General features: G+C 30.3%; 4 protein-coding genes across 4 annotated transcripts; 3 read left to right on the top strand and 1 right to left on the bottom strand.

Moving 5' to 3' along the window:
• The first annotated feature begins 27 nt into the window (after positions 1-27).
• On the top strand, positions 28-10,719 carry LOC105951354 (putative ALA-interacting subunit 2). The gene is made up of 11 exons (XM_088822023.1): positions 28-202; positions 7,629-7,884; positions 7,988-8,159; positions 8,406-8,467; positions 8,593-8,667; positions 8,777-8,893; positions 9,179-9,249; positions 9,334-9,631; positions 9,727-10,016; positions 10,186-10,243; positions 10,456-10,719. The coding sequence occupies exons 3-10, from the start codon at positions 8,078-8,080 to the stop codon at positions 10,238-10,240; spliced, it is 1,050 nt and encodes a 349-aa protein (XP_088678149.1). The 5' UTR covers positions 28-202; positions 7,629-7,884; positions 7,988-8,077; the 3' UTR covers positions 10,241-10,243; positions 10,456-10,719.
• A 2,593-nt stretch (positions 10,720-13,312) lies between these two features.
• On the top strand, positions 13,313-13,857 carry LOC148768633 (galactosyltransferase family protein). The gene has a single exon (XM_088822025.1). It carries the CDS (start codon positions 13,418-13,420, stop codon positions 13,634-13,636), a length of 219 nt encoding a protein of 72 aa, XP_088678151.1. The 5' UTR covers positions 13,313-13,417; the 3' UTR covers positions 13,637-13,857.
• A 932-nt stretch (positions 13,858-14,789) lies between these two features.
• Positions 14,790-15,949, top strand: LOC105951353 (transcription termination factor MTEF1, chloroplastic). The gene has a single exon (XM_012974777.2). The coding sequence runs from the start codon at positions 14,810-14,812 to the stop codon at positions 15,818-15,820; it is 1,011 nt and encodes a 336-aa protein (XP_012830231.2). The 5' UTR covers positions 14,790-14,809; the 3' UTR covers positions 15,821-15,949.
• Positions 15,950-16,328: 379 nt separating this feature from the next.
• On the bottom strand, positions 16,329-18,538 carry LOC105951351 (uncharacterized). The gene is made up of 6 exons (XM_012974774.2): positions 17,883-18,538; positions 17,314-17,780; positions 17,162-17,217; positions 16,954-17,049; positions 16,675-16,851; positions 16,329-16,581 (listed from the first exon to the last, which is right to left on the bottom strand). Exons 1-6 carry the CDS (start codon positions 18,407-18,409, stop codon positions 16,555-16,557), a joined length of 1,350 nt encoding a protein of 449 aa, XP_012830228.2. The 5' UTR covers positions 18,410-18,538; the 3' UTR covers positions 16,329-16,554.
• Between the last annotated feature and the right edge of the window lie 2,912 nt (positions 18,539-21,450).

Here is a 21,450-nt window from a genome sequence, read left to right as displayed (position 1 = left end):
AAGAAGAAAAAACACAATGTTATTCATAAAACGAGACAAATGAGGGTATGATTATTCTTAAATATGAATATTATTGATACATCATACTTAATTTTTTTTTTTTTTTTTTTTTTTTGAGATAATATCATACTTAATTTCAGATCTAGCACTTTTAGTAATAGATCTAATACAAAGAATTCAACATTTTACTAGTAACTTACCCGTGCGATGCACGGGAATCTATTATAAGATTGAAATGTATTAACGACTAAAACACGTCAAGGATATAAATTGAATACCTCTATGAATGAAAAGAGGGTGTGCTAATACGATTCATGGGTACAATTTAAAAAATGAAAATACGATATAATCCAAAAACTAAAAAAATACTATATGTTCCATTTGTTTCAAGTACCAAGTGAAACAAAATAAATGATAAAATAAAATATTAAAAACTATAAAATTGTGATACAAAAAATAAATACTATTTGACCCAAATGTTAAAACTATCTTGTCCAAGACATTCAAATTCTTAACGTGAAACTTAATTATCAAAGTAGTGCTTTACAACACATGCATTGATATTTTCTATAACTCGTCTAATTCCCTGCGATTAACATACACATTTTTTTATTCTTCAAATACAATCAGTGATACACATTACTGAAACATGAATCGCCAAAAAGTGTAAGAAATAAATACAATTTATACTAAATGACCTTAATTAAAAAAATCATTGGAGTCGACAGTAAAATTAACATAAAGTGGAAATAAATCTAACACAACAAAATAATTATACATATAAATAATATAAACAACAAAATGCATTTGAATGACAATATACATTTTTCGTGATGTACATTCATAGCCGCTGGAAATTTTCCTTGTAGACAACATTGCAAGTAATATTACTCATAATACGAATACTAATACTATTATTAATACTGATAATGATATTGATACTGATACTGATACTAACACTAATATTGATATTGATATTAATATTGATATTGATACTGATACTCATACTTATGCTCATATTAATACCCATACTAATACTAATACTTATACTGATATTGATGCTCATACTAATACTGACACACATAATAATATTCATACTTCATACTGATATTGATACTCATACTCATGCAAATATTGAAACTGAAACTGATATTGTGACAAATACTACTATTAATTCTAATGCTACTGGTAATTGTAATTCTAATATTAAGCATAATATTAATAATAACATCAATACTAATACTAACAATAATACAAATACGAATATGAATACGAATACGAATACTAATACTAATACTAATACTAATACTAATACTAATACTAATACTAATACTAATACTAATACTAAATCAAATTCTAGTACTAATACTAATATTAATACTAATATTGTGACAAATACTAATACTAATGTTAATACTAATTCTGATGCTACTACTAATTCTATTATTAATTATAATATTAATAATAACATTAATACTAATACTAATAATAATACGAATATGAATACGAATACGAATACGAATACTAATACTAATACTAATATTAATACTAATACTAATATTAATACTAATATTATTACTAATACTAATATTAATACTAATACAAATAGTAATACTAATACTAATACTAATACTAATACTAATACTAATACTATTTACAATATCAATGCCAATGATGGCTCCTTATCACCGGGTGGGTCTTCTGCTGCCACGTCCTTTTTTTTTTTTTCTTCTAAAACCCCTAAAGGTAAACCCTAGCGGGGAATATACTGTAACAATAATACTAAAAGTAATGATAACACTAATACTAATATTAATATTAATACTAATACTAATATTAAAACTAATACTAATACTAATACTAACACTACTAATACTAATACTAATACTAATACTAATACTAATACTAAGACTAAGACTAATACTAATATTAATACTAATACTAATATTGATACTGATACTTATACTGATACTCATACTAATATTGATAGTGATAGTGATACTGATACTGATACTGATACTCATACTGATACGAATACTCATACTGATACTGATACTGGTACTGATACTGGTACTGATACTGGTACTGGTACTGGCACATGTATAGGCACTGATATTGGAACTGGTATTGGTAGTACTGGTACCGGTATTGATACTGATATTGATACTAATACAGATAGTGATACTGATACTGATTTTGATACTGATATTAATACTGATACTGATATTGATACTGATACTGGTACTGATATTGATATTGATATTGATACTTGTACTGATATTGATATTGATACTGATACTAATACTAATACTAACAGTAATACTAATATTTTTACTTATACTTATAGTAATACTAATACTAATATCCATATTCATACTAATATTTATACATGTTCTAAAATTCATATTAATACTAATATTGATATTAATAATTACATTAATATTAATATTAATAATAAGACTAATACTAATGGTAATACTTATACTGATGTTAATACTGATACTGATATTGTGACTGATGTTAACGCTAATACTAATACTAATACTAATACTAATATGTTAATGGTGTTAATGTTAATGCTAGTGTACATGTACTAATGCTAATACTAATTTTAATGTTAATACTAATGCTAATCCTGACCCTAATAATTTTATTAATAAAAATACTAATCTAACAATTTATACTACTAAACTGAATTAAATAATTATAATAAAAATAAAAGAAATCTAAATAATTAATTTATTCGTGTAATAAATAGATACATTTACAAATTTAAATATAATATTTGGAATATATTAGTAAATTATATTAATGATGCAATTTTATATGTGAAAATGTTACATGTATATGCGGATATATATATCATAAATGAGTGTGCAAATTTAATCTAGGAATAAACTTAAGTACATACCAAGCTAAAAATGATGATTAAGTAATTGACTAATACACATAATTTTTTTAGTGCCAGCTAAGCAATTTGGAGGTTTGACATAGGCATTTGACACATGTCATTCATTTAGGCTATAGAACTCTTTTTTGTATTATATGTAGATAGATACTATGCGGGGATTGTTTTATAATTTATTTAAAATGTTGTGGAAAAAATTAATTAACAATTATTCTTATCCCTAAACAGTATTAAAAAATAACAATGATAAAACATAAACAATTTATACGAAGTAAACAATTAAAAAATATAAAAAATAACAAAAGATTTAAATGAGCAAACATAGGTAATAATATTAAGATAAACGAACAGCTAATTATTAATAATACAAAATCAAATAGAAAAAAAATAGTTTAATCGATATTCGTAACTTTTGTTATATTAAGTGTGTTGTCAAGCGCAAACGAATATATGTTGCCAACTAACATCTCATTCAATAAACAAAACGTAGTTAAATTGGATCATAGTGCATCACCAAAGTATTAGTAAGAAAAAAATAATTCAAAAATCTTCGTTGTGATTAAAAGAAAAAGAGAAATAATAAGAATGGTGCGATGAAAAAAGAGAAATCATATTGTATATTATTAATTCATAATATGTTATTATTATAATTATATTTTAAACGTTTCCAAGTATAAAAATAATACATAATTTATGATAGTATTAAGGAATAATTCATAATCAGTTGACATAATAGAATAAAAAGAAAATACATCAAAATATGAATATCATCATTAGAGAAACATAATTAATATAAAAATTTGACATCGTGTACAAAAGAATTATTGGTTGTAACTTTGAGTAGTATTTGGAACTCCTCTGTAAATGATGTATGTAATACAATACTATATCATTCTGCATACACAATTTTTTCTCCATTCAATACAACATTCGACAACCCTTTGTAAGTTTCATCACCTAGATTATTTTTTTGCCTCCAATTATACGTCAAACTGCATAATATATACAAATTTGTGTACAATGTTTGGACACGTCAATTGCCATTGTTGTTATCTGAAAAGAAAAAAAAAACATAACGATGAACACTGTATATATAAAAATATTGATTAAAATCAATTATTAATTAATAAGAAATACAAATTAAAACTTACTGATAACCTCGACAACCCTTTGTAAGTTTCATCACCTAGATTATTTTTTTTGCCCCCACTTATACGTCAAACGGCATAATATATACAAATTTGTGTAGAATGTCCGGACTCGTCAATTGCCATTGTAGTTATCTGAAAAGAAAAAAAATCATAAAGATGAACACTGTATATATTAAAATATTGATTAAAATCAATTATTAATTAATAAGAAATCCAAATTAAAATTTACTGATACAATAAAAATTACAATTCAATAGCGGAATTGTACACAAAATAATTAAAATTATGAGATGAAAATACAAATACAGGTCAATAGTGAAAAAAAATTCTCAATACAAAATGACGAAAGAACTAACTCACATAATGACAATAAAATGATGGTGGAATAAAGTGAATATGTGGGGGGTTTATATACTTGTCTATAAACGATGAAAAAAGAAACAATCAATTAAATATGGTAATAATATCAAAAACATTAAATACAATAAAAGGAGGATATATTTTGTATTGAGAAAAAATATTGTAGATATATATTATAGGAAGTATTTAAAGAAGTGAATATTAATATACTTTAAATCCCATCATTTTGGTGGATATTATTACACTTCCAATACTTACTATCCTAATTGAAAATATATTAGGAGATTCTGAATCATTTGAAAAAAATATATACACATGTTAGTTTTAATTAAAAAAAATCAATATATAAATAATTGACTACACATGTTTTTTCTAATAAAAAAATTATAAATCTTAAATAATATATTGAAATTGATATATTAATTTAAATAAAAAAATTTAAACATCTAATTCTATAAACGTAATATAATTCAAGGAATTAATAATACAAAAGTATAAAAACAAAACGAAAATATATACAAAATATAAAAAAATTGAATATTCATACATTAAAAATTGAGTTTTCTAAATTAAAAAAAAAAACTAATTCTATAAATATATTATATTTCGAGTAATTAATATTAGAAAAATACAAAAAAAATGAAAATATATACCAAATATAAAAAAATTGAATATTCATTCATTAAAAATTGAGGTTCCTGAATTTTTTTTAAATATAGGCGAAAAATATATGTTTCGAAAAATTTAAATATTAAAGAAATAATATATATATATATATATATATATATATATATATATATATATATATATATATATATATATATATATATATATATATATATATATATATATATATATATATATATATATATATATATATATATATATGGTGTAATTGTTAAATGAATGTGTACATGTTAAATAGGAAATAACCTAAAAACATACCAAGATTAAAATGTCTAATAAACAATTGAGTATTACACGTCATCAATTGAGTGCCAACTAAGCGATTTAAGAAAATGACATAGGAATTAGCCACATGTCATTAATGAAGGCATATATACTCTTTTTATATAATATATAGATACTATATAGCAATGGATGAATTTTTTTAACAAAATGTAAATCTAGATGAAATTAGCTATGTATTTTTATTTTTCTTTTTTTGTGTAGTGAAGGAACCCGCAGCCAACTATATAGGTGCATTGGGTAAACCTACACTTTCGTATAATAGCTTGAAAAAAAAAATTATTGACCATATTTCGAGTCTATGTATTCTTAATTAATAATAATGATTCTTATTATAAAGTAATGAAGGATTTTCCGTAATTAAAGTAAATTAAAATAAATGACAACACAATGACATGTATTAAAATGGATTCGGCATTATTGAAATTGATTTAGAATTGATTCCTTTCCTTATTGGTTATTTTGCAATAAATTGTTATGGATCAATAATAGAGTGATAAAATGAAAAATATTATTACTTTGGATCATAGCTGCAGTAAATTATTAATGCATTAATAAAATCCTTATTGATAATAATGCATTAATAAAATACATTAATGTATATTTATAAAACAATATGACTAATAAATTGATAAAATATTTTGAAGATTATTATAAAAAAAAAATCTAAATTCAAAAAGATATATGTTTAATTAAAAAATTGAATATTCATACTAAATTCGAAAAATATATTTTAAAAAATAAAAATTATATAAAAAAAATGTTTTTTTTTAATTTGTAGGACATTGAATTGCATAAAATATGATATATATATATATATATATATATATATATATATATATATATATATATATATATATATATATATATATATATATATATATATATATATTGCAATTATTAGATGATTGTGCAAATATGAAATAGGAAAGAACTTAAATACATACCAAAATAAAATTGACAACTCATCAATTTAAAAATCCACCTCATCAATTGAACTCCAACTAAGCAATTTTGATAAATGACATCAGCATTTGCCACATGTCATTCATATAGGGCATAGATGCTCTTTTTATATTATATATAGATTCTATGGAAAAATTAAAAATTCAAAAGATTTATATATTAGTAAATCAAATCAAATCAAACAAATAAAGGAAACAACCCAAAAAAATAAAATAATAACTTGTGGAAAAAATTCTTGCAATATAAAAACATTAAATATGAAGATACGATTTTTATTTTTTACCATTCAATTTTGAATTAAAGTGTAAATTAAATCAATCAAAGATGACATGAAGGAATCTTGGAATATTAAAGATTCCTTTGTATTGGTGATTTGATATTTTATTTGAAATAGTAATTGACAAATATAATACATAATCCGGTTTATAGTTCGAAACATATTATATAATAAATAGTGTTTTCGAAATATACTTTAAAACTACTGCATTTTGAAAACAATTTCTTGTCCTAACAATTGCGGGCTGGAGATCACAAAAAATTTAGAAAACAACAAATATGCTTTAAATTGTTAAAATATACTGCATTTAAATTATTAAATTTTCAAATTTCAAAATATTGCATATTTATTAAATAGTATAATTATTTTTAATTTGAAATATGGTATAATAAAAATTATATACAAAAAATATTGTATATTTATTAAATAGTTCAATTAAAAAATAAAACATTTTTTTATTATTATTTTTAATGGAATGGATACTCGAATATTCTAAAATATTGAAAATTAAAAAAAAAAAAAAAAACAACAACAACATATTCCTTTATTTTAATATTTTAGTATTTAAAAAAATATTTTTTTTTATGAAAATTATTTGAATATTCGTAAAAAAATTGAGTTTCGTGAATTTTTTTCTTTTTTTTGAAAACATGAATTTTTTTCAATAAATATATTTTGAAATACTGAAAATATAAATAAGATTTTTTTATTTCGAATTTATAAAATATTAACTTTGGAAATAATATATATACATGTGGTAATTATTTAATGATTGTGTAAATGTAAAATAGGAAAAAACTTAAAAACATCCATAAATAAAAATGCCACCTAATCAATTGAAGAATCCACCTCATCAATTGAACTCCAACTAAGTAATTTTAACAAATGACATCATCATTTGCCACATGTCAATCATTGAGGGCATAGATCCTCTTTTTATATTATATATAGATTAATTAATTCAATTAAAAAAAAATACAAATTTTTTTTTGAGGAGAAAAAAAAAAAAAAACAATTTAGTTTATCACAATCAACAGCTAGTCAAGATAAAACGCAAAACCAACTACTGGTAAAATCGTGTTCTAAACGGCGGAGTTGACCCGCTTTAAGCCTTGTATCAAAATTACAATGAACATTTTCCTCCGATCGTTTCGTCACCGTTAATTATTCATCTTCTCCGTTATCAATTCCTAGGTTGCGATTACTTCTTAATCGTGTTCCGATATTTTACCAATTACTGTACGCCCCCTCCGGTAGGTGTTTTTTCCCCCTGATATTTTCCCCCTTCCTCTTGATTTATCAATATTTTCTGTATCCATCAATGGGAGTGAGTTTTCGTCGTGTTTGTATATGCAGGAAGCTGAAATCAGCGAAGAATTTCAGCTTTCATGGTTCGCCAAATTGAACAAGTTAGGGTTAATTCTAGTCACTGAGAATTGGGATTAAATGGAAATGGATGGAAGAAGTTCTTCGTCTGCTGGAATTGTAGCTGATTCTGTGTCACTCCAACAGAGCCGCCGCTCCAAATGTAAGTATTCTAATTCCATCCTTCAACCCTTGTATGTATGTATGTATGTGTGTGTGTATCTATGTATGTAAATCTCAATTTCTTCTTGGGGTTAGTATACGAATTTGATGTAAATTTTCTGTTAATGTCATCTGTAAGAAGAATTTGTGTTTATTAATTGTGGTGGTGGGAATTGGGATATAATTTACCAGTTACACATAGTTAATACTTTGTAGTAACTAATGGTTATTTATTGTTATTTTGCAGTCTTACACCAGTTTACTCAACAAAGTCTCCCAGCTTGTAAACCTGTTCTATCGCCTCCATTTGTAAGCAAATGATAATAGTCGTGTTCATATGGATACGAATCATGATTGATCGAACAGCTAGCTCAATTTATTTTCGGCACTTCGAATTATGTGCTTTGTTTCAATTGGCTTATTGTTCTCGACAGGTCATTTCGGTATTTTTTGTTGTGGGCTTGATCTTTATTCCAATTGGGATTGTCGCTCTTCACGCTTCGAGAAGTGTAAAATATCTTCCTTCTCTTCAATGTGTTGATATGCGAGTATATTTTAATAGTATGTAAGTAACAGATAAAATTTGGTTTTGAATATTGGTTGGCGTTGTATTTTTAGGTTGTTGAAATTGTGTATAGATACGACGGGGAATGTGTGCCAGAACCATACAGAAGCAACAAGTTGGCGTATATTAAAGATGATTCCATATCCAAAAATTGCTCTAAATCCCTGAAGGTAGTAACTTTTATTGCCATCAGCTTTATCTCAAATACAAATGATATATTGTATCTTCTGGCCCCAATTTGATTCTATTTAATATGATCAATGTGAGCCTGTCAATTCGCCTTGAAAATAGTGTCTCTGCGTTTCTCGTCGCGCAATTTCTTAGGAACTTTAGCTAGTAGTCTTGTCTTAAAAATAGCATACTTGATATTGTTAGGTAAGCTTTTATCGTCGTTGATTTATTTTTATGTTTGGAAGCCCTAACATGGAAATCCGTTGATTCAAATTTGTATGTAGATTCCCAAACACATGAAAGCTCCAATATATATCTATTACCAGCTTGACAACTACTACCAGAACCATAGACGGTAAATACTCTCTTTTTTTTTCACGTAAATGATGTCTTTCTTGTTATCTTGTTATTATATCGATAGATTTTCCTTTCAATGAAGGTATGTAAAAAGTCGAAGCGATAAGCAGCTCTTGCATGGACTAAAGTACCATGATGCAAGTTCCTGTCACCCTGAAGATGCTAACCATGGCCACCCGATTGTCCCATGTGGTCTCATTGCCTGGAGTTTATTTAACGACACATACTCTTTTTCCCGTGGAGTAGTTGACCTAAAAGTCAACCGGAAAAACATTGCGTGGAAGAGTGACCGTGAACATAAATTTGGGAAACAAGTTTACCCCGTCAATTTTCAAAACGGTACTCTAATTGGTGGTGCGAATCTTGATCCCAGCATTCCTGTGAGTGACTTTACCTTCTAAATTTAGAACTAACTAATAATGCTATTCTTCTCATTTTTCTTTATTTCTTTATTGTAATAAATTGCATCAAATAGTTGAGTGATCAAGAGGACCTTATTGTATGGATGCGTACATCTGCTCTGCCCACTTTCCGGAAGTTGTACGGAAGAATCGAAGAGGATTTAGATGCTGATGATGTCATCTCAGTCAATCTCTTCAACAATTACAATACCTACAGTTTTAGTGGGAGCAAAAAGCTCGTTCTCTCAACATCTACTTGGCTAGGTGGCCATAATGATTTTCTTGGGATAGCCTACATTTCTATTGGCACTTCTTTAATATTTATCGCCTTTGTCTTCTTGTTGCTTCATGTCAATAACCCAAGGTAAAACTCGAAATTTGGCCACCCTTATATACAATTTTTTTCTAAGATTTGAACTCTTTGCCGATGTGGGACTTGATTTTCTGAAATTTATTGAACTTTTTTTGCATAGATTAAATGGAAAAGGTTATGTAATGATATAAATCTTTTCTTTTGTATGTCTCTGTTTCAGACCATATGGTGATACATCAAATTTATCCTGGAACTGGAAGCCCATTTCGAGTTGAAAGGTAAAATAATGACTCCGTTATTCGTTCTGATTCTGTTTAATGTGTTCCATAGTAATGTCTCATACTTAACCGAGATTGAGTTATACTAAAAATCTTCCGAATGATTTTGTTTCCGACTTAGCAACTACTATATATTGTTCTTTACTTTTGTTGATGTTCTTCAGTGGATGCATGTATCGTCTAAAGTCATCTTATTTAATTATATTTTACAGATGACATTTTTTGGAAGTGTTCCTTTCAATGGAATGGAGGATTTATGGATGTTTTTCGGTCGATTATGATCTGTTGTTCACTATTTTATTGTGTTATTATGAATATATCTCTCTCACACACACACATCCATGTTGGTGTGTGTATTATGTATATTGATCTTTATGCGGTATAGTTTCGGTTAATTTCTGAACTCTTCAAGTTGATGAGATTAAACACGCATGCTACACATGTTTTAGTATTGGATGCTTCTTGCTGTATGTAAATGCTTGTGATTTTATATATGTTTATATGATCTTGAATTTTATTGGGAAAATACATTAGGAAATGAATTATTTCGAGTAGCAGAGTTTTCCCTTTTCATATATGGCTAAGTTTTTTGAGTATTTACGGAAAAATTAATGCATCTAATTGCAATCAATGGGCGATATTTAATTATCGATATCGGTAAAATCCGAAAATCTTTAAAACACAAATGGTAGAAACTAAGAATACAAAATTGTAAGTAAGTCACAAAAATTTTACATGATAGAAGTTACCGATTCCTAGGATAGAGCCAAACAATGTCTTGTAAAAGAACAAACACTTAAAGAAAACCTATTGAATTAGCTTTGTCAATTCTTTAAATTCCTCACCCGAAAAGCTTTCTTTCGCCCGCCACCAAAATTCGATTTTCCATCGCCACCTGCATTCCTTTTCTTCTACAATGTTGTCGAATTCACGTAAATGGAAGAAATATTAATGAATGAAGGAATTTGTGTTGTTCTTATGGTTTGTTAATGTCAAGTGAAGGACAATCTATTTATCAGCAGGTAAGAAGCTATAGAGAGTATGATTGGAAGAATATATAAAGCCTTCATTGTGATAATAGTTGCTTCGATTTTCTCCGAGGATCCTTCTTCGGCTATTGTCTCGAGTTTTGGCGCGTTTGATGCCTTGTGCGGATAAATCAACGGTGATGGTGCAACCTCAACCCAGTAGTTAATACAGCTTATTTGCCTTCTCATGATTATTTCTAGAGAGAGAGAAAGTTTCTTGAATGGAATGAGAAAACTAGAGAGAGAATATAATGTGAAGATGGGGGATTGTTGATTTGGTTTGTGCAGAGAAGACAAAATTGTATGTATTACAATTGCATGAGAGTTGCATGCAACTCGTCCATCTATAAAGTGGGCTGTGTTCGAAAGAAGAGGAGAAATCGTAGGTGGGTAATTCATGAGAGAAATTAATGGCAGAAAATATTGACAGGTGTTTGGTTTCATTTTTTTTTTTTTTTTTTCCAAATTTTTTTTTTCCCAAAAATTTAGGCACGCAATTAATTACTTTGTGAATGAGAAAATAATATTATTATGCGCCAATAGCTTCTCTGGCTTAGAAATCAGGGTAGTTAATTTTGGCTCCAAGCCTTCAACTACTAAAACCCAAATATTGCAAAGGGTAAATTACAAATTTATTAAGATATGTTTAAATTATAAAAAAAATCATTATCTTATTCGCCAGAATTACAAATATCACCAGAATGCCATTAAAAGGTGTAATTGCATGATTTTTCATTAATTAAAATACTATTGAATAATGTAAAAGGATATTCTATTCAAGTCTGGTTATAAGGAGTGGAGTGAACGAGCCGTGCTTGCCTGTTTTGGAGGCTCGAGCTCAAGCTCGTCGAGTTTTTTTTTTTTTGGCTCGAGATTGAGCTCATCGAGTTTTTTTTTTTTTTTACTCGAGCTCGAGCTCGAGTCCAAGCTCAATTAATGTTTTTTTTTTCTTAACTATGAATTTTTTATTATTAAAAAGTATTTGGATTATATAATGAAAAATTACAAAGAACCAATAAACTGTTATGGTATATATTTTTTAATATTTATATGTTCATTTCATAATACTTTATATTATTACATATTATTTAAATAAAAATAAAATATAAAAATAAAAATAATAAGGCTCGTGAGCTCACGAACGCTGGAAAATGACCGGAAAAAAGTGTAACCAAGGTCCAAAATTATTTTTCTTTTTTTAGTTTTCTTTTTATGTAAAGGTATATTGTGGTCATTTTCCACAATCCGTCCAAAAACGTTCTTTTTTAAAAGATAATCCGAATCCCCTTAAATTTCAAAACACGCTTTTATGTTCTAATCAGACAATGAATTACCTGGCTGATACGGCGCCTATGATAGGCTAACACCAGAGGTTAATTTTCTTGCTATTCTGAAATTGAATACAGTAGATACTCGATAAATTAGTAATCTCGTTTAAATAATAGTTTCTTCTGGTCACAATTTGGTAAAAATCTACTAAATTATTAGTTAAATAATTTAATATTTCGCTAAATTAATAGATTTTAGCTAGATCCGACTGTATTAATTTATGGAGATTTATTTGTATTGAACAACCAAATTTCAATTTCCTAATTAAGTTCCAAAAAGTCTAAATAAATTGTAAAAAAAAACATAAAAATTAAATGGAAATGTTTTATTTTTAATGCCGTGCATAGCAGGTAACTCAAGACAGCAATTACAGATAAGCATGTCACAACACATTTCTTTCCTCCATGTGAATTTTTCAAACCAAAAAGCAGAAATTTCTACAAGCCAAGACAAACCCTAAAAAAGTATAAATCAAACAATTTCGAAGCAAACAAAAACAAGATCTACACCGGATATCCGAATTCCCTATCTAACTTTAAACACGTAACACCGTCCGGTCCCGCCTCATTAATAAATTTCAAACACATTATTATCGGATAATAAATTCGAAAAGTAAGAGGCGGCATAAACATCTAAAAATGATTATTAACAAAAAAAACGATAAGTCGTAAATAAATCCGTAAATAGAGCTATATAAATACCAACCGGGCTCGTCTAAAGTTCTACACAACTCCTACTTCTCTTACAAGCTCAAAATATAATATCCTAGTTTTCATTGTTTTCGAAACATTTCGGTTGTAAGAAAAAAAGAAAAGAAATGGCGAATGCACGTCTAGCGAGGTTTATAACAGAAGTGGCGCCTCCACAACTAATAACAGTTATGAGGCAACGAACATGTAAAATGATGGAAACAATTCATGAAGAGGAGAAAGAATGTGGAATTACTAATTTGTCATCGTCGCTTAATGCAAGAAAGAGTACTAAGCACCTTCTCAAGGTGGTTGAAAAGTCTTTCTCTGCCTTTCGCCACGACTAATAAAGAACAGCTACTTTTTGGGCTTATAGGCATGTTTCGGGCGCGATAATATCGCTATTTGTTTCCTTCTTTTTGGTTTTTTGTGTTTGTATAATCAAGTACTACTTGTTTATCGATCTGTTCTGCGTATGCAGTATGCAAAGTTCGTGTCAATAATCAAGTTTGCCGATTAATTAAGCATCATGTAATTTTGCTGGAATATCACTTGTTTATTTCTTTTATCGATTTATTTGAGTGTACATCTTTTAAGTTCTTACATCAATAAAATAATGCCACGGTGCAAAAAAATGACTGTAATTTCAACCGGAAAAGACGAACAAAACCGCAAGACAAATATATCTTTTAGATACCAACATTTCCTAGTACTTAGTGAGATTATGAAAAGCTCTATCATCACATTGTTTAAATAAAAATACTCATTTTTTTTTCTTAAAGGCTACATAATCCATAGCGTAAAACTGCAAATTACCAAACAAGTAAAATTAAAAATAAAAAGGCAAATTACGGCCATCCAAGAGGTGAAGCCAAATTACGAAAAAAATACCCTTCTTGTTTGAAAACTTACAACCACCCTCCTCAATTATGTATTTTTTTACGAAAAAACCCCTTATTTAGTTGGTACTTTTTTTCCGTACGGGTGAAAGCGTAAGACAATACATAGTTGATGTGATTGTTTGTAATTACCCAAACACGAATGGGGTTTTCGTAATTTGGCATTACCTTAGGTGGTTGGTAGTAATTTGCCCTAAAAATAAGAAGAAAAACTCCGTCATAAGTTTTAATTGGGCTTCGTCATACTGAGTTTACCGGGCCCCAATTATGGCCCAATTTCCATCAAGGCCCGCCACGTGTTTCCCAATCTGGGCTTCAGTCATACTAGTTTTAATTGGGGTTCGTATACTAGATTTTTTGGGCTCTAATTATGGCCCAATTGTTATCAAGGGCTGCCACGTGTTTCACAATCTGGGCTTCAGTCACACTAGTTTTAATTGGGCTTCGTCATACTAAGTTTATCGGGCCCCAATTATGGCCCAATTTCCATCAAGGCCCCGCCACGTGTTTCCCGCAGGGATACTTTTGTCATTTCCAACAAGATCCAGATTTTCCAATCAAATCTATTATGATATCCAGCGTAAGCCAATAAACTCACGCCAATCGTCCACGTGTCAATCCATGAACTCACCAAAAAGAAAACAGTCCACCGAACAAATCAAATCAACCCAATCCCCCCCACTCACTCACTCCACACTCCACGGCGGAGCCGTAACCACCACCACCACAATGACGGCGGCGGCGGCGGCGGCATTCAACCCAAACATGTGCTTCACCACTCCAAAACCAGACCAAGAGAACAACAACAACAACAACCTCTTAACAGAAAAACCGAAAAACAAACTCCACAAACACCCACTCTACCAAAAAACCCAATCCAGCATCTCCCTCCAATTCAAAGAGAAAATCCTCTGCCTAGAAATCATGGGCGTCGATTCGGGTCGGGCCCTGACCCAAAACCCGACCCTCCACACCGCCCCGATCCAATCAATCCACGCAATCGTCACCTTCCTCCAATCAAAAGGCATCCATCTCAAAGACCTCGGCAGAATCTTCGGCATGTGCCCTAAAATCCTAACCTCCGACATAAACTCCGACCTAATCCCAATTTTCTCCTTCCTATCGACCGATCTCAGAGTACCCGACTCCAATTTCAGAAAAGTCATCAACAAATGCCCTAGATTCCTAATCTCCGACGCCGCCGATCAGCTCAAACCCGCCCTAACCTATCTCCACAGGCTAGGCTTCACCGATCTGCACGCGCTCGCGTACCAGGACCCGATTTTGCTCGTTTCGAGCGTGGAGAAAACTCTGATCCCGAAATTGGAGCATCTCTCCAGCATGGGGTTCTCGAAATCCGACGCGGTGGCGATGGTTCTCCGGTGCCCGGCGCTGTTCACTTTCAGCGTTGAGAATAATTTCAAGCCGAAATTCGAGTATTTTAGTGAAGAGATGAAGGGGAAATTGGATGAGCTGAAGGAATTTCCTCAGTATTTCGCGTTCAGTTTGGAGAAGAGGATTAAGCCGCGGCATTTGGAGGTTGTACATACCGGAGTAAAGGTTGCACTTCCGGCGATGCTTAAAACCACCGATGAAGAATTTAGGGTATTGTTAAAACAGGGGAGTGGATAAGTCAATCTATGTTTCTCTTATTATTTTTATTTTATTTGTATTTTTTTAATGCAATGTAAATTGTGTAATTAGTGGTTAATCAACTTGGCTTTGTGTAGTAATTAATTATTATCTGTTTTATCTTCCTCACTGTTCCTTTTTGCACCATTAAAAAGATCATCATTCAAAGTTAAGGATTCAACATTCTTTTTTCCACGCGAGAAAAAATAAAGTAGCTTTTTTATCATGTAGTAAAAGATTAATAATAATGTCGGCAAGAATTAGAGAACCTTTTGGGAAAATTATAGTTTTCACCCCTCGAGTTTGCATCAATTTCAAATTTGGCCCCTCATGTTTCAATAAAACACTTTTGGTAATTTTCTGTTAATTCGTCTGTTAGGGTAGTCATTGGCACATGCTTGATTACGTTATTACTTATTAGTTATTACTAACAGAAAATTGACAAGGAGGACTAAAAAAGTTTTCTTGTGAATATGAAGGATTAAATACGAAATCAGTGCAAACTTGATGGGTGAAAACTTAATTTTTCCCGAAACATTCGAATAGTAGTACTATAGTACACACAAACTAAGGTAAACTCATTTCAGATTAATGCACAATCATTTAAGATAAATGTGCTGGATCGAAAATTGATAAATATTTTGTGAACTAAACTCTAAAACTCGACTCGTAAGTGACTGTCATTTGCTCGATGATTCTGCTGTAGAATCACGCCGCAATTCGTATACGACGTCCTAGCAGAGAAATGCAGCCCAGGCATCCTATAACAATAAAAACATCTTAATTAGTATTTAGTCACACATATATATAATCCGATTCTTGAATTTCATGAAAATGACTAAAATAACCCTCACCTGAAGTGCCGAAAAGACCTTCTCAGCAATGTACTTTTGCGGTACGGTGGCGCCCCTCTGTTGTAGCTTATCGGGATGTAAACACAGCTGTGCTTTCTGATAAGCTTTCTTCACTTGCGAGTTTTCGGTTATATTTATAAGAGATATCGTCACCCAACCACTATTATTCCATAGAATCTGAATAAGGTTAAAAAAAAAAGGATATTATTTATTTGCTAAGCTTTTCACAAAATTAAAACTTTTTTTATCAAATTATTAATTTGAAAAAAATTATCTCACATTATGCAGGGACGATAATAACAACCGAATATCCGCTTGTTTGCCCGTTAACCACAGTAATATCTTCATTTCCTGTATTTGCATCTCCACTTGTATCTGCCATTATTTTAATTAATTAAGAAATAATTAGTATTTTCCCAAAAAAAATATTAAAACTAAATAAATAAATTGTGTTCTTAGTAAGAAATTAAAAAAAAAAATTATTTACCATTGATTGAAATCTTTCTTTGTTCTCTTTTGGAAGATCGTCCTCATTTACCAGTTCTGCAATTTTGTACATATATATGATCATCATTTTCATCAAATAATTAATTAATTAACTAAAAAAATAAATAACTAAAAAAAATAAAAGACTCGTACCTTTTGATTGTTTCTCTTCTGAGCAGTGTGTGTGAAATTTCTGTTTTGCCCATGCGATAGCTTCGTCTATGGCGTCTGGTTCACATGTTCGTTCTCTGTAATTTGAATTGATTTCAATATTAATAAATGAGTATACAGATCCTTCTTCTTCATCTTCATCTTCATCTTCTTCTTCCATGAAGTGATCTTGTCTCCAAATCTTGTGCAAAATTTCGGAGGTTTCTCTCTCTAGATCTGTGTCTGAGAGTGAAGCTGACGAAGCATCTGATGAAGGTGAGTTGAAGTGCAAATCATCTGCTGACACGTGGCAGTTGCTGTGGCTAATACTTTCTGCTGATGGGCAGTTGCTCGACTTCTCAAAGAAGTCCTTTTCAGAGTTGAAAACGGGTTTATTATTGTCTGCAAAAAATGGCGACTTTTGTTGGGGTTTTTGGTAATTTCCCGTTCTTGTCGAATTCCGACCGGCTCTGAAGATTCCGACAGCGGCGTGTTAGAAATATTTTCAGACACTAAAAATGGCTGTAAAAAAATATATATTAAAAAGATGAAACACTGACAGACGCACGTACCGGAGTTTCGGGGCGAAGAAGGAAGCATCGTCGGAGATCGCCGGACGGAGAGGACTGAAGTCATCGGAGCTGAACGCCGACGAAGAACTCGTCTTTGACCGTGATCTTGACCGGACCACGTAACTTTCATCATCCCACCCGAAATTATCGCTATCAATGCTGCTGCTACCGTTCCGACGGGTCCGCTGGTAATTGAGATCGGGGCTCCTCTGGTTTCCCGCCGGAATTTTGAACTGCGGCAGGTTCCGGCCACTCCTCTCAACGGACTTCGCCGCCTTCTCCGCCCCCCGGAAAATATCCTCGTAGAAGAAACCAGTACCTGCTCTCGACGACGACGACGACGAAGAGGATATAGAGAATCTGGTGGCGAACTGGTGGGAGAGAATTGTGCGAGGGGGCCCACCGAAAACGTCGGCGAAATCCTCCGCGATTAAAGGGTTGTCGCCGGAGGTAGTACCATACTCGGTTGATCGTCGGGGAGGATATTCCGGCGTTTGAATTCTCGCTCTCCACCACGACTCCGCCATATTCTTGATTTTCCGGCGACTGTTAATTAAGTTGTGGGAGAGAGTTGTGATTTGTTAACTATGTGCATTTTTTTATGTTATGGGACTCGATATTTATATATACTCCACAAGTCTAACTTTTTAGGGGATATTTTTATTTTCTTAATATTATGAATTATGTAAAAATAAATATCTCACTATATTTTTTTTTTCTTTTTTCATGTAAATATCTCTCTATGTTTCATTTTTTTGATAAGTAGTATCTCTCTATGTTTCATTCATACATAATTCTCAAGAGTACATTTATGTACGGTATGGAGCCAAATTAATTGATAATTTAATTGATTCTTGATTTTCGTTAATATTATTCGTTTTAACAACGACTCTTCACGTGTCGGTTTTATTCGGGTAAAAGTCGAATTAATAATGATTGTGAGGTATGACTAAAATTAATCAGTCGTATGACCTAATAATCGGTCGATATTCAACTAGTCCTACAAATCACGAACAACCTTAATTTTATTTTAAGAGTACTATTTCTCTTGAGGTCAATGCAGCTTCTTATAAACAATTTTCAAGGGTACAATCTTGTTTAGTTTTTATAAATAATGTTAAATTAAGAATATTATGGAGTAAATAATAATTTTACTTATGGAGTAAATATAATTTACTTAGAAGGCGGGTAATTGCAAGTTAACCAAAGAATGATTGAAGCAATTATTTGGGAAGATAATGGTAAGTTTGGTGATGAAAGAAATGACTTGCCGACTTGTTATGTTAATTTTTTTCTGTCTTGGAGGGAACATACACAAATAATAAAAGATGAAATGATAAAAACATGTTCGAACGCGGAAGAAGCAAATTTACATCTTACGTATTTACGATGATTTGTGTTTGGCGTTCGTGTTTGTCATCCGTGCACATTGTTGTTAACTGTGGACAAAGGGCTAAAAGAATGGTAAATTGTCTAGTGATTGTGGTCTCGTTCGGTTACATGAATCAGATTCAATTGGATCGAGTTGATTGGGGGTTAAGAAAAACTAATTAACTACGATGGGGGTTGGACTGAGACTTCGAACGTATCCATAAAAATGTAAACAAATACATTAATATTTTTGTACGCATTATAAAAATAATATCACGAACTATTTAAGTAGATAGTAGTCGGAATGGACAATCCCTCTCTAACTCGTTAAAACTTAGTTTTTTTAAAGAAACACCAAATAATAATTAAAATAGTGTATTAAATATATTTTTTCAATATAACAAAATTCGTTACCTAACTTGTAGTAGTTCCATAATACAATCGTCGTTCTTACCAACTACTTACAAAATTAATCGAAGAGGGTGTCTACGATTTTAACTAAATAGTAACATTTTAGTTGTCGACTTCAATTTTTACTGCGAGTTTGAGTTTTACTGCGAATCTTTTTAGTAGGACCTAATAGTAACAAACTAACTATAACATGGCATAAATGAATCAAATTTGGGAGTAAGCAAGAAGAGCTGGTAAGATATTTTAAGGCCATTGAGGCACATGCCAATGCTTCTTCTTCTTCTCAATGTGAATTGACTGATTTGCCCACCTCTAATTATTATTCTTTTTCGTCCAATACTTATGAAAATCTGAAAACAAGAATACAAAATAGTGAACAAGTGGGCTACAAAGCAGGAACAAAGGCACAGCGCGTTGTTTTATGAATCATTGTAATTTTTGCCCAATCATATTTTGTCCAGAGATATTCTGGTTTTGGATTTTAATGTAATTAAGTACGTGTCATTAATTTGTGTATTAAGCTCCTAAGTATGTCTTAAACTCCAACATCAAGTCTAATGTTGGTCGTTAAAGAACCATTAGTTAATCAACTAATCGAGAGATTAGTTCAAAACTAGCAAGTAACAGAAAAACAGAGAGGAGAAAGGACTGGCAACTCGAACATTGTCTGCCGAATGAATCGAATTTATCATCAGTGAATATGGATAGAATTAGTTATTGATAGTGATGCGTAATGGCTTATTAGTTATTCATAGTCATGCATATATTTTCTTGAAATCAGATGTTCTATCGGGTCACTGTTAACCGTAGATATACACATAATCACACACGATCTTGTGCATATTTACTTAGTGGGTGATTATTTAAACTCATTTACGATTAACTAGCACCACGTATAGCATCTAACTGCCCATAATTGTCTAAGTTAAATCCTGATAGAACGGCTAGAAATTTGAATACATTTCGATTTCCAATAACTTTGATTCAATTTTTTTTTTCAATTCCAAATTCTGGAAATAACCTGATTCCTGCATTTTCAATATTGTTTGGATCAAAATGAGATTTCGATTTCAAACCCGATTAATTTACAAAAAAAAAAAATTCAAAATTCAAAATTTCGAAAAAAAAAAGAGATTAATAAAATCTTAATCCCCTAGATTTCGATTTAAAACAATCAATTTTGCAACAAATTCTTCATTCCAATTTCCAAAAACCTGGACTATCGATTTTCTTCGATAAAAATTGAAGTGTAAATTACAACCGTCCCCCAAATTTAAGGTCTATTTACAAAAGAAACCCTTCACTTTTTCATAATTACACCCTGTCCCTACAATTTGTAAATTTCTTACATTAACACCCTTTTGTAGGGGAGCGAATGTAAGATATTTACAAACCACAGGGGTTTTGATGTAATTTTTCAAAAAATAGGTTTTTTTTGTAATTACACTTTACCTAGGGGGTAGTTGTAATTTACCCAAAATTGAAACTAAATTTTCTTCCCCAAAGTACTACTTCCAGTAAAAATCCATCCAACTTCGAGCTACCCTATCAGATGTATATGATAATAATAATAATTAAATATAACAACATTCATTTACATGTACCATATGAGTGAGTATGTGCAAGATATTATGTGTAATAAGTTTGATTAGCAAGAACACCTTTTCATTTGACAGTATGTATGTCAGAGGCCACCTTGTTAAATAATGCATCAATCCTGCATTACTTTATCTGGTGTCCTCTAATGCTTCTTACATCACAAATTAAAATATAACTCTCTATTTAA

This window comes from Erythranthe guttata, chromosome 8 (assembly GCF_056151865.1).
Source record: "Erythranthe guttata isolate IM_541 chromosome 8, IM_541, whole genome shotgun sequence".
Taxonomy (NCBI): Eukaryota; Viridiplantae; Streptophyta; class Magnoliopsida; order Lamiales; family Phrymaceae; genus Erythranthe; species Erythranthe guttata.
This window is presented reverse-complemented; position numbering and strand designations above follow the sequence as displayed.